Source organism: Numida meleagris, chromosome 1 (assembly GCF_002078875.1).
Source record: "Numida meleagris isolate 19003 breed g44 Domestic line chromosome 1, NumMel1.0, whole genome shotgun sequence".
Lineage (NCBI taxonomy): Eukaryota > Metazoa > Chordata > Aves > Galliformes > Numididae > Numida > Numida meleagris.
Window position 1 is genome coordinate 102,173,491 of NC_034409.1, and position 12,428 is coordinate 102,185,918.

At 36.8% G+C, this 12,428-nt stretch overlaps 1 protein-coding gene across 3 annotated transcripts in view; it reads right to left on the minus strand.

Moving 5' to 3' along the window:
- GRIK1 (glutamate ionotropic receptor kainate type subunit 1) overlaps positions 1–12,428 on the minus strand; it is an 87,853-nt gene that overhangs the window by 33,760 nt on the left and 41,665 nt on the right. For all 3 annotated transcript variants that reach the window (XM_021404026.1, XM_021404017.1, XM_021404034.1), the window contains one exon: positions 2,129–2,236. In XM_021404026.1, coding sequence (XP_021259701.1) covers positions 2,129–2,236 — 108 coding nt within the window. The remainder of the gene's footprint in view (positions 1–2,128; positions 2,237–12,428) is intronic.

The window sequence follows — 12,428 nt, forward strand, 5'->3', positions numbered from 1 at the left end:
AGCGCTGTAGGATATTTTACACTGTTCTACTCTGTAGTATTAAGAAACACAAAAACAAAACCTTTTTTAATTGTGCATGTGGGAGGGGAAATAATTAGAGCTGAGCAAAAGATATAAAAAAGACATAATTCTATGTGTTATAAGAAATTTTCAACTTGTGAATCCAAAATACTTTAAACACAGTAAACGCAATTGTTATCTTCTCCTTACAGAATGGTGACTGTGTGGTACAGAGAACTGTGGGTTGTACCTCCAGCTGGGAACGGCACATGGAGCTGGTCTCTGGCTCCCACTTTGGTGCCTTATCCGCCAGGCAGAGACATCGTATGTCAAAAGGGAACTGAAATTTGTGAAGTAATTTAGATCTTTTATAAACAAGCTTAGTTCAAATTTCCGTATGTTAGTCAATGACAGCATCCACTTAATCATCTATATTATTTTCTGTAAGGAGTTAATAACACACTTGTCAAAATTTTGAGTCAGTGATGGTAGAACACTGCCTGCACAGTATGTGCTCTTGTGGGAGGCAAAAATACTCCCTGCACGTTAAAAGTCCTGCTGCTGGTGCTCACAGACATTTGAAATGTTGTAAATTTACCACTCATGGTAAATCCTAGGTGAATCAGAAAGGATAACTGCTGAGGAAAGGACTGCTTCACTGCAGCCAGGAGCCTCTACTCAAAGAGGGGAAAGGCTCAGCTTCCAAGATATAAAATAATAATGAAAAAAAGATCTTGATGAAAAATCTGACTCCCGCCAAGGTCATTTTATTATCTAGCGCTGCAGCATTTCAAGTTTGGACAAAACTTATCCTACTACAACAATTCACATTCTCAGATTGACTGTTGTCTCTAAACTGCAATTTGAGAGTTACTGTCAAAACCCAAAGGATGAGTCTGAAGACGCAACCCAAAGGTTTTTTGCATCACCTGTCTGTGTACAAACCTTCTTCCACACTTTATATAAATGATTAGAAACCTCGCCAGCAGCCTTGGTACAGAGAAAAATAAACAGAGTGCTTCATTAAAAATAAAAAGAGAATGAGTCTGGAGAGCTGTGTGGGAGCAATTAGGTTTAAAGTCTCAATTAACGCACAGCAAGCATCACTGAGTCAAGTCAGTGTACCCAGAGCAAGGGACAACACAGCCTCCAGCTGACATGAGCTGGTGATACTCACCTTGGGGATTTGCAGACACCCGCAGCAGCTGCCCATTACAGTGCTCACTGGGAGACCGTGCTGGCTGGCCAAGAGCAGGGCAAGACCATTCCTTCTCTCTCTGGGAACCCCCAGGCCCCTTTGTTCTCCAGCATGGCCCCTGGCTGGCATTGCTGGGTTTGCATGATAGCAGCAGCTATTATGGAGCACCGCCAAAAACATCCTTGGCTTTGGGTTCGCTCTGGAGTCAAGGAGTCCTCTCCACCCTACCCCTCCGCATCTTCAGTACAATTTATAAGTGGTAAATAAGGTAAATAAGAACTGTTTACTTCAAATTCACTTTTCTGAGGCATGATTCCCTGAACTCCCTCAAAGAATGGGAATTTTATTTGACTTTTTTTGAATGCAGAACCAGTTTCTGGGATTGTACTATGCAGAACTTTCTGTTTTCAAACAAAGATGATGCAACTAATTTAGTCGCCTGGTCAGCATAACCTGTAATAAGCAGCTAGAGATGTAAGGGCAAAACTACCAATCATGTTCAAAAACACGAAGAATTTTTAACATCTCAAAACTTTTTGAGGCTATTACTCCACCATCTGCTTTTCTCTCTCCCTCAGGTCACACCTTTTAAAAGTAGTACATGTAAGTCTAAGTTTTACGTATATATGTATATGCATACATGTATATATAAACTCCCCACACTAAGTTACAGTGGCAAGAAGAGAAGACAATGTGCAATTAGAATAACTACTGCCATTCAGATATTTATCACCAGTCCAAAATTCCTATCCAATGCCTTAAAATGCAACATACACATTTAAAAATAATTTTTAAAATCTTAGTAGCTCTGTTTAACCTTACAGTGTTTTTTTTACCCCAACAATAGGAGATTCAAGCTGAATAAAACGGACTTTCCCATGCAACTACCAAAGTAGCTTTCTGTCATTGTTTTACAAAATGTCTGTTTACCTTTTCTGTTCCTTCTTCCTTGAGACTAATAATGTCCAAATCAAAATCCTTCCGTAAGCCATCAGTTTTGTTGAAGGTTATGCGCCCTGTCAGGCCATCCCACCGTGCCTGTGAACACACGAAAACACTCTTCCATTTACCAGGAACTACTCTAGACCCATAACAAATATTGCATTTCAAATTAGCTGTAGCATTCAATCACTTCAAAATTCAATCCCTTCTAAATACTTTTTTTTAAGTAGTCTGTTTTGTTATTTTGATTTAAAATAGCATCTTCCATTTGGTCTTTCATCTAGTTTCTCTTCAATATATTTTGTATTTTACAATCAGACACATATTTGTGACATTTTGTATATGTATTGTACTGTACATCAAAAAGAAGAGAGAAAATAAAGTATGTACTGCATGTGCCCAATGACAGGGCAGTTTTGCACTGCATTAAGAGAAATCAAAAAGTTTTGTCAAAGCTTTGGGGCTGAACCTCGGAGTAAGGCAGTCTAAAACCAACAACATCCCTGGAGTGGTACTGTTTACCTCAGCCTAGGGCCTTGAAAGTATTTCGTGAGGAATGCATTATGATTGGCAGCTGGTACTGAATGGGATCCCCAGGAGGTCTTTCTTGAAGGAAGGTAGCTAACCATCCCAAATCAACAAAGCTTTCTAAACACTTCAGTTATGCTTTTCCTAGTCTCATGTGCTAGGTGCTGCTACTGCTGCTCTGGGCCTGGAAAACTGGATTTTTCCAGGAAGAAAAGGGCTTTTGTCATTATAGTTTGGTTTCTTGGGTAGGTTACGAATGAAGAAGACCCAAGTAAGTAAAGGAGGTGTATCATTCCTAATAGTGATTCCTGATTCCAGCCTGTGCTTACAGATGTTGATGGCATGAGGAGGATGGCTCTAAAACCAAGCTTTCAGGAAAAAAAGCGCCCAGTCACAGAGAGCTTGTAAACAATTTGTAGTGTAATGTATGCACAAGCATTATGTATTTGAAGTATAGCATAGGAGTTGATCTAGATAGCATTTTCCTGTTGTGTCATAGCTAAGTGAATTCATGCTTTTCTTATTTTAAACATTAGCAGCAGGAGTAAATTAAAGTAACGGATTTAGTACATCAGCCTATAAAGCCACGATGATTCCTTTCACAGAATAATGCTTCTTCTTTGTGGCGGGATCAAAGTCCAGAACGACCTTAGAATCATAAAATCACAGAATATCCCAATTTGGAAGGGGCCCACAAGGCTCTTCAACTCCAGCTCTGGGCTCCACATGACATCACTCAAAAATCACACCCTATGTATGAGACCATTGTCCAAATGCTTCTTGAACTGTGGCACTTGGGGCCATGACCACTGCCCTGGGCAGCCTGTTCCATGCCCATCACCCTCTGGTGCAGAACCTCCTTCTAACCCTCAAATTGACCCTCCCCTGAACTTTTTATGCAGTTGAAGTTTTCTGTATGTTGTAGGCTTTCCAGAAAGCTCACTTTCTTTCAAATGAGATTTATCTGTCTCACATAATCCCCCTTCTTCCACCAAAGCTGACGCTTAACGACAAAAGAAAGAAACTGATGCATTTCAAACTGCAGATGATTTTAATAACCTATTTTTGGGAACACCCACATTAGATTAAATTCTTCAAAGAAAAGCTTATGATAAATGATGGCAGTTTCTTCATGTGCATCAGCTGTTTAATTCTTAAATTACAAGCTTTTCCTCTGCACATTGCTATTTGCTTCATTTAATTTGTTGTAGACAGATGACATAATGAAAGATGCACTAAAAATCATCATATTAAGAGAACAATGTCTCTTCTTTTCATTAAATCTAAATTCCAGCTCTGAATCTGCAACATTTGATCTCAGAGGTTGAGGTGCTATCACTATGCATCTCAGGCAAGTCTAGAATCTAGATTGATCTAGAATTTTGTGTAAATAAATTGGGATTTCTAAGCATGGATAAGTAATAAAAGAAAAACAAACCACAATGGCAATGATCTTTCTATGAGACTTTCCACCCTATTGACACAGGAATGTGTGAAAATCTCAGCTATAAACAGTGAAACACTTGAGGGTTTTGTATCCTGTTATAACAGAGCTACCATAGGAAAAAGACAGAAGAATGCATTTTGTAATATATCTCTTTTCTACTCTGCCTTTTTATTACTTTGACATGACCCCCATCTCCTATTTGTAAAGATGGAACATTTTTTTAAAGATGATCTTTAGCTATCCATTCCTCCTCAGAGGGCAATTTGTTTCTGTGAAACGTTCACATTTATTGATTACATATCAGATACTCTGCTTCTCTGCTAATGTGATATGATCTTCAATAAAGGCATAAAGGAGGAAATCCATTAGGTTTGGAAATAGTATCAGGAACGTAAATCTCAGTTCTGCATGATAAAATGCCAACTCACTTTTGAAAAAGGTGTTGGTTTTACTATCTCCGTTAAAAAAAAAAGAACTCAAAAGATGTTAAAAGCTGCACAGGTGTATGCTTAAACTTCAAGGTAGCAGGTAAGTGCATACAGTCTTTGTTTACCTTAAGTGTCACTTAGACCATTAAATAATGACCTAAATTATAAACAGGAATCAGGGACTCTTTCTCAGAAGAGCTGACTTTCAACGCTGAAGGTGTTCTTTGGACCCTGTTTGTGAGGCACAGGCTTCACAAATTTTAAATTCTATTCTGAATTCTATTTTTTCTAATCATATTTATTTTATTTACTATAAATAAAAGTAAAACATTTGAGTTTTACTTTTATCATTGAGTCCAGTAAGCATCATTTAGTTTCTGACTTTGAGGCAGTTATGTTATGTGTGTCGACGGCATGCCCAGACAGATGGGTGATGTTTCTTTCCTAATCAGAAACCAAAGATTTCTTCAAGAACTAGAGAGAGGGATGAGCTAAGAACATGCTGTCAATCTTGGGCGTTCTGCAGTCTATGATAAAACTTCCCAGCCTTTAATATGATTTGCATCCTAAGGCACAATTGCTTCGTGCATGCAAAGAAACTGTGATGTATCAATTGTTCAGAAATCATATCCGTATGCCACGTCTAGGTGCCTGTCAGTTAAATCGAGTATGCGAGCGTCTATTAGTTATCATGTTCAGACAAACAGAATGGGCAGCAGTTGCACAGTTCTCAGATGCAATTAACAACTAGAAATGAAGCAGAACTTTTGGAATGGCCAGAAACTGCATGACTGTTGAACACAGCAATGAGATTTCATGCTTTTATATGCAAGATTTATAGCAGTTTTAATGTTTCTAGTGCCACTCCATGTTAAATGCTACAGGATATAATAAAAGTTGAATCGGAACTTAATCAAGTAATTCATCAAAAAAAAAATTGCCTTTTTGTACTCTGTCCTTGCTTTAATATTGTGGAACTAAGGGCACAATTTGATACTCTTACAGAGAGAACGTATTTTTGATTTTTTAGCATAACTTTGAGTACAGCCTTCAGCTTAATTAAAAAATGTGGGTTTCAGTCACTTTGTTTGTAACGTCCTCTGCTCATCTTTGATCCTGTTTTTGCAAGGTTGAAGGCTGCCTCTGACAACAGAGCTCTGATGAGACACTGCTCTGCTCATTCAGCAGTTTGGTTCATAGCAGTAGGGTACTGCGCTGTTTAGCTGAGCTTCAAAATAATATCTCACAGCCTCCAATTCTGTATCTCAGCAGATAATTATAGTTCCTACTTCTAAGATGTAAATATTTGATAACTTCCTACTGTTTATTAAACAAAACGGGGAATTAACCCAATATGTTAGTTTCAACTGCTAGTCAAGAAGCAAACCATACAGGGCCTTCAGCTATTCAGATTCTTTCTTACTAAACATGGAGAAGGCAGTGGATAGAAGAAATTACATCTAAATTTCTTACAGCTAAATCTTCACATTTCTCTAAAAGCTGTCAGATACCTGCAAAGGCAAACTATACAAAGAATCTAAATAATTAAAACCCTGAAACTTTCTGTTTATTCAGTTGAAAAGATAAAGATTATGTATAAACTACAAAATGACATCAGAATTTAAATGTATAAATCACAGTATTGGTTTCTATATAAATTACAGATGGAAAATTATAACAAATGGAGAATTAATGTGACTCAACTTCTCTGAGCAAACACTCCAGAAGCTTGCTATCAATTCACACAACCATCATACGGTCTTTATATCAATTTCCACTTCATCATCATGAGTCAATTACTATAATTCAGCCAAAGCCAATCAATGGCTCAATCACAAAATCATTTCAACTACAACCAAACTAAGTTAAAACAACGGGTGCATTTCAGCTTCTGTTCGTTTCATCTCCAGTAGACCTCACAGATTTTCCAGTTTCTGTTAGCAAAATATAACTAGATCAGTAAATCATAATGCCTAGCGTATACAATGCATGGATTGAATAAATATTCATTTTTATGATATATCCATAATGGGATATAGAGAGTTTTGCCAATGCTGTACTGCAGTGCACAAAAAATACCAATCTTTCTCAGACAAACTGATTGACTTTTTATGATCTTATTTTTTCCTACTCAATAGATGTGTATCCAAATATTTTAGTTAACTGTTTATCTCTCTGTGGCACATTTACTCTTTCCGAGTCTGGTGTTGAAGTGATATACACCAGTTAATAGTATTTCACATACAATTCAGATTAGAGAATTTTATTCTCTTCAGTGCTATTTTTAAAGTGTTCAAAGTGTCCTGGCAATACAAAAGTGCACAATGTTATTCTAATTTTTTTAAATATTATGTTTAATAGTGTTTCATAATGTGCATACATTTCCTCCCTTCTATTAATATTCCACTTATTCCAATGACCTGTGAAATAAAACAGTTTTTCTGAACTGGCTCTTTGAACCTCCATGTGTAATTAATCAAGCAATCTCTTTAGAGTTTCAAACTCAAGTTTTAGCCTTTTAATACCATTTAACTTCCAGTTTAATAATTCCCACTGTTCAGAAAATAAGATTCCTCCACATTTTTAAGGCATGTCTGGAACTAATGTTAGCAGAAAGCATCTGAGGCACACATATGTACCCTTCATATACAAACAAAACTGTGAATATACCACTTTTAGATATGTGTACATAATACATCTACATTAAATTGTACGTGGAAAACGAGTTATAACAAAAAGATATAGACAAAAGGAGGAGTTGATAAAACTTCTGAGTGAAAAGCTATTTTAGAGTGGCATTATTGAGGAAAATTAACTGTTCTGTTGTTCAGGTCCAAAGAATCAGGTTCAAACTTGGCTTGTGCTATATTCTGACACTTCACATCTACCAGTAACTTGAAAATATAGCAAACAGAAGATAAACAACATCTTATCTGAACATTATGCTTGGATATAAGCGTAATGCTAAATGACAGCCTTCTTAATTCAAAAAAGCTTACAGATACATATGGACACATAAAAATGCTACTTGTAATTTCTCAAGAATTTTATTATTTCTCAGGTAATTGACTTCAGACATTCTCACAGTAGACAATCGGCCTTTTTTTTTTTTTCCCCAGTTCCTCTGTAATTTGAGTATTTTGATAACTTACATTAAAGGCATGCAAACAATAGAATTTCTCCATGTGGTTAATGGGAGCTTGCAACTGTAGTTGTTTAATTGGACCCTTCACTATTGGAGAAGTCAAGTAAAAGGTATGGATATCATCCTATCTACTCAGTTTTGTTAACAGGATTACTTTGACCTTTGCTGGATTGCTTTACTGAGCAACCTACAATGATACAACTGAGGTAACCTACAATGATAAATAATTGAACTGCATTTTTTATGATCATCGAATCATAGAATGGCTTGGGTTGGAAGGGACCCCAAGGATCATCAAGTTCTTTGATGTGAATGAGCTCCTTTACTCATGTAACTCTAAACTTTTACTTCTTGACTACAAAGTCAGATATCTGAGTAGTTTGTAAAATTCTTCATGTAGCCTCATGCTCTCAATACCCTGGTTCACTTTTCTACAACTAAACCTTCCAATGCAGAAAATAATATTGCCCCAATAACCTAATCAAAATGCTAATGACCAAGGAAAACTTTCTTTTAATTCTCCTTTCGTTTCCTTCCTTTTGGAAGAGAAAGTTCCTGCTTTGTTAGAAAAGCAGAGGCAGTTGATAGATTTAAGAGATAGTGCTATTGCTTCTAGTTGCAGTGGAAATCATAATAAATGTGCTCTGAGCCACACATGAACTTATCAGCTCTCACAATTAATCCTCTTATTAAAGGAGATTCTCAAGGATTAAGGAATACAGTGAGTTAGTGTATGACTTTGCCATTATCCTGGTCCAAGTCCAGCATAACAGCAGCAATAAAAGTAGTTTCAGCATTCACCACTGCAGGGTGAAATTCATGATGTGCCAGAGTCTTTTTACTCAGAAGAGTAAACGGCATTGAAATGGAAAAGAGGCAGTGTGGGAAGGGTTGTTTTTAGGAAGGAGTTTAGGCAGCTATTACAAAAGACAGAGCACACCCCTGTCTAGAAACAAGAGATAAATGGTGGATGAATAGAGTAGAGGGATTTCTTAGGAAAGAAAGGTTTCTGTGAATTGCTCAAGAACACTTGTTACCAGAGTAGTGGCTGAGCTTAACGACTTTCAGGTAGACTATGAAAGGCTTTTGGTGTGAAGTATTTGACAAACAAACTGAGTACTTGAGGACGACGGTGTAGGTGGATTCATTTCAGAACCTAAGTTTGAAATGCCTTTGAGTTCCATTAAAGCTTACATTTATCAAATAGCTTTATAGCAATACCAGAGGTGAGGGAGTGAGGGTGAAGGATCAGAAGGAAAGGTTAAATCTTGCCTTCCTAGTAGGAGCAGTGTTTATTTTACACTGCACAAATGTGACTGCCACTAAAGTGGCTGTGTGGGATTATTGTTGACTCTGAGCTTGGAAAACAACTTTACACTATCGTGATAACAGAGGATAGGACTACACTGTAATAGATACTGATTGTACAGGTGAGGCAGTATGGGGAGATCCTGTACCATGTAGCTAACAGCCTGAACAGATTAACTAGACAAAAGCCATTACACATTTTCATTACAGAGAGAAATCACAGCCTTTCCACCTACAGGGCCTCTTCACCTGATTTCAGGCCCTGTCACTTTTGTTTTAAAGTGACATAGTAGCTACACGTGTAGATAGTCAACAGCCTGATCATGTCAGTGACTTGGAAGTACCTATGAAGCAAAGATCTGCTTTGCTCTCTCAGGTAACTGAGGCACAGTTATTGGAGCTGGCTGAAAATGATTTGCTCATGGTTGCAGAGAGTCCATGGCAGAACCAGGAACCAAAGGCAGAGCTTCAGTGTTCCCACTCAGCATCTTGTGTGGGAAACATCCTCCCTGTCTTATTACAGTGACAACTCATTGAACAACAAAGAACCCACTGAAACTTCACATGGTGCAAAGACTGTGTCATTTCCACCCGAGATAACAGAACCCAAGCAATGGAAAATATGTGAATGATTGAGTAGGAGGCTGTGTGCTTGATGAACACATTGTTTCAATAAGAGTACACTGCTCTGAAATCTAAACCATCTGCATGTAAGTTATCTTGCAAGGTCTTTGGAGCAAAGGCTGTTCACAGTGAATTGCTCAGTGGTAACATGGCTAGGGCTCTTGGGAGCTTTTCCAGTACAAATAAGTTTAGGCCATGTGATAACATTTAAACGGAAATATCAGTGTGGAATAAATGATTCTAGTAGGCTAGAACATATAAAATATGTTCCAAAAATTGATTTTGTGTAGCAAATATAAAAAAATTCTCCATATATTCAGATAACAACTGTTTATAGTAATTCTTGCTCACTTTTTAAACAAATCTACTTTCTAGGCAATACTTAAGAAAGTAAAAATTGAGTGGAAGAGAATATAGATAATCTTTTTGTCAGATTTCTTGGTTTGATTCTAGGCATCATAGTATCAGAGACTTGCTGATAATTTCTAACTAGTCCATATGTATTTACTTCCACTACGCAAGTTCCAAAACTATTATTTTGATATTTGTGTGCGCATAGATAATTGCATAAGTTTTAAATTGGTTGATTTTACACTCAAAAATTGATTTCACAATACAAATGCCTGTTGGCATTAATCTCAGCCATACATTATCTTCATGGAAAGTTGACTTGTATTTTCTAATAAATCATCATGGGATGAAAGTCTTGCAGTTGTTTTGTTTGCTCTTTCAATTGAGACCTTCCAGCTAAAAATAACAGACTGTAGTAAGCTTATATCAGAATTTTTTCTCTTACTTTATGAGCAATAATTTTTTAAAAAGCAAACCAAATAAAAATGTGTAATATCAAATTATCTGGTGTGAGGAGTCCTAGTAAACTAAATAACTGCTTTTCTTTGGATTAACTACATATCAGAGCATCAGAGCCCAGAGAAAACTGCAGCCCACATGTTACAGAAGATGTACTTAACACTGAAACACAATGAAAAAGATGCAACAGAGTATATGCTACTGTATGTTTTAGAATATTGTTTCTCCATTCATGTGAACAGAGATTTCTGTGCAGCAGAAAGACCAGTTGACTGACACACAGATCTCTCCTCAAGCAGCAGGGAAGATGGTAGGTTCTTTGGTCTCCTAACATTCAGAAGATCGTCTTGTCCACTTCTTTTTTTATGTAGATTTTGAGTCTCGTGAGAATATTCTCACATGCAGATAGTAATAAATTATTTGACAGTAATAAATTATTGTGTGACAAAAGCTATCCTTTCTTCTCTAGAAAACGTTTTGTGTTTCTTTGTTTGGAAACGCTGCAAATTTTAGCCAAAAATAATAATGAACATCTCCCCAAATTGATTGCTTTCCTTCCTGTTTCATTTTAAATTCATATTGCTTTTGTAGAAAAAAGTCTTCAATTTCTTCTTCTTTCAATAATGTTCTATGTTTGTTTTAGATTAAGTTAGCAATCATCAAGAATCCCCTGAAAATTTCACCTGCGAGTTGATAATAATTAATCAAGACTCTGAGTGTTCCCACTGTTCTCCAAAAATACTGATGGTCGTGACACCTTCAGCTCACTCAGTTCTTGCTTCAATTCATAGAAAATTCCCTTCACTGGGACTTGCAATGAAATCTAGCAGCCCAGAGGATGAACAGAAGAAATTTCTAAATTGTCTGTACAATCTCAGCACAGGTGAGATAGACATGCATCTGGGTTTGGAGGCAAGTATGTGTTAGAGATTAGCTAATGCTTTGAAACATCTTCATTTTGAAGAATTATTGCAAATTATTTTGGCCAGAAGCTTGAAAGAAATACAGTCATGACAGTAGTCCTGGTATGACAAGTCTACATATGTTGTTGCTTTCCATGGACATTAGTCTACATGAAGAGATGTTTTTGCTCAGAGGATTGTCAAGAGTTTTCTTTTCCTTCTGGTATAGGCTTTCCTCACTCTTTTTGTGGTGACTGGAAAGTATGTAGGCTCCTTTTTCCCAGTCTTCCAAACTTTGCTGATGGCGAGGCCTCTCCTACAGCAGAGCAAAGCTTCTTTGCTTAAATGCTTTGAGTTTGGAATGAAAAATTCTGGAGTGATATTACTCTGTATATTCTTTTTCTTCTTATGGAAGGAAAAAACATGACATGAAAATATTTATAGTCAGTGTAACTAGAATGTAGAATAACACAAAATGAGTTATTGTTATGATTTCAAAAAGCTGGCAAAATTACAACCTAAGATAATAAAGATGGCCTCATTGGATAATCTCATTTCTTGATGCTGAGTCCATTTACTGTCTTCTTGTACAGGGAAGGACTGGATACATTACTACTATTTATTAATTTTATTGTTGAAGCAGAATTTCTTCCACAGACTACAGTCACACAGTGCTTTAAAAACTACTGAACATGTTCAACACTCACAATATCATTTCTCTATAAACATAACTTAAGTTCCCATTTTAGGCCTCTATAAAGGAAAAGTGATGTAGTATTTTAAGCAAATGTCCTCAGAGACTTGATTTTACTAATCCTTGCCTTTGCTGCAGGTGAGATACATTCTGTGGACATGCATGTGTTACCTGCAGAATCAGGAATCACCTAGGAAGAGGTGGAAAAAAACATTATGAATTCTAAGGAAATAATTTCTTGAGCTTGAAGCCACTTGAGCTATGTTGGCGTTCCAGTTATCCTAAGTGGGACATCTTTACTCAGAAGAATCATTACAAATAAGTTTAGCCAGAGGCTTGAAAGTTATATAGTAGCGGCAGTGCCTGTATGACCAAGTCCATTTATCTTGTTCCTCTCTGTAA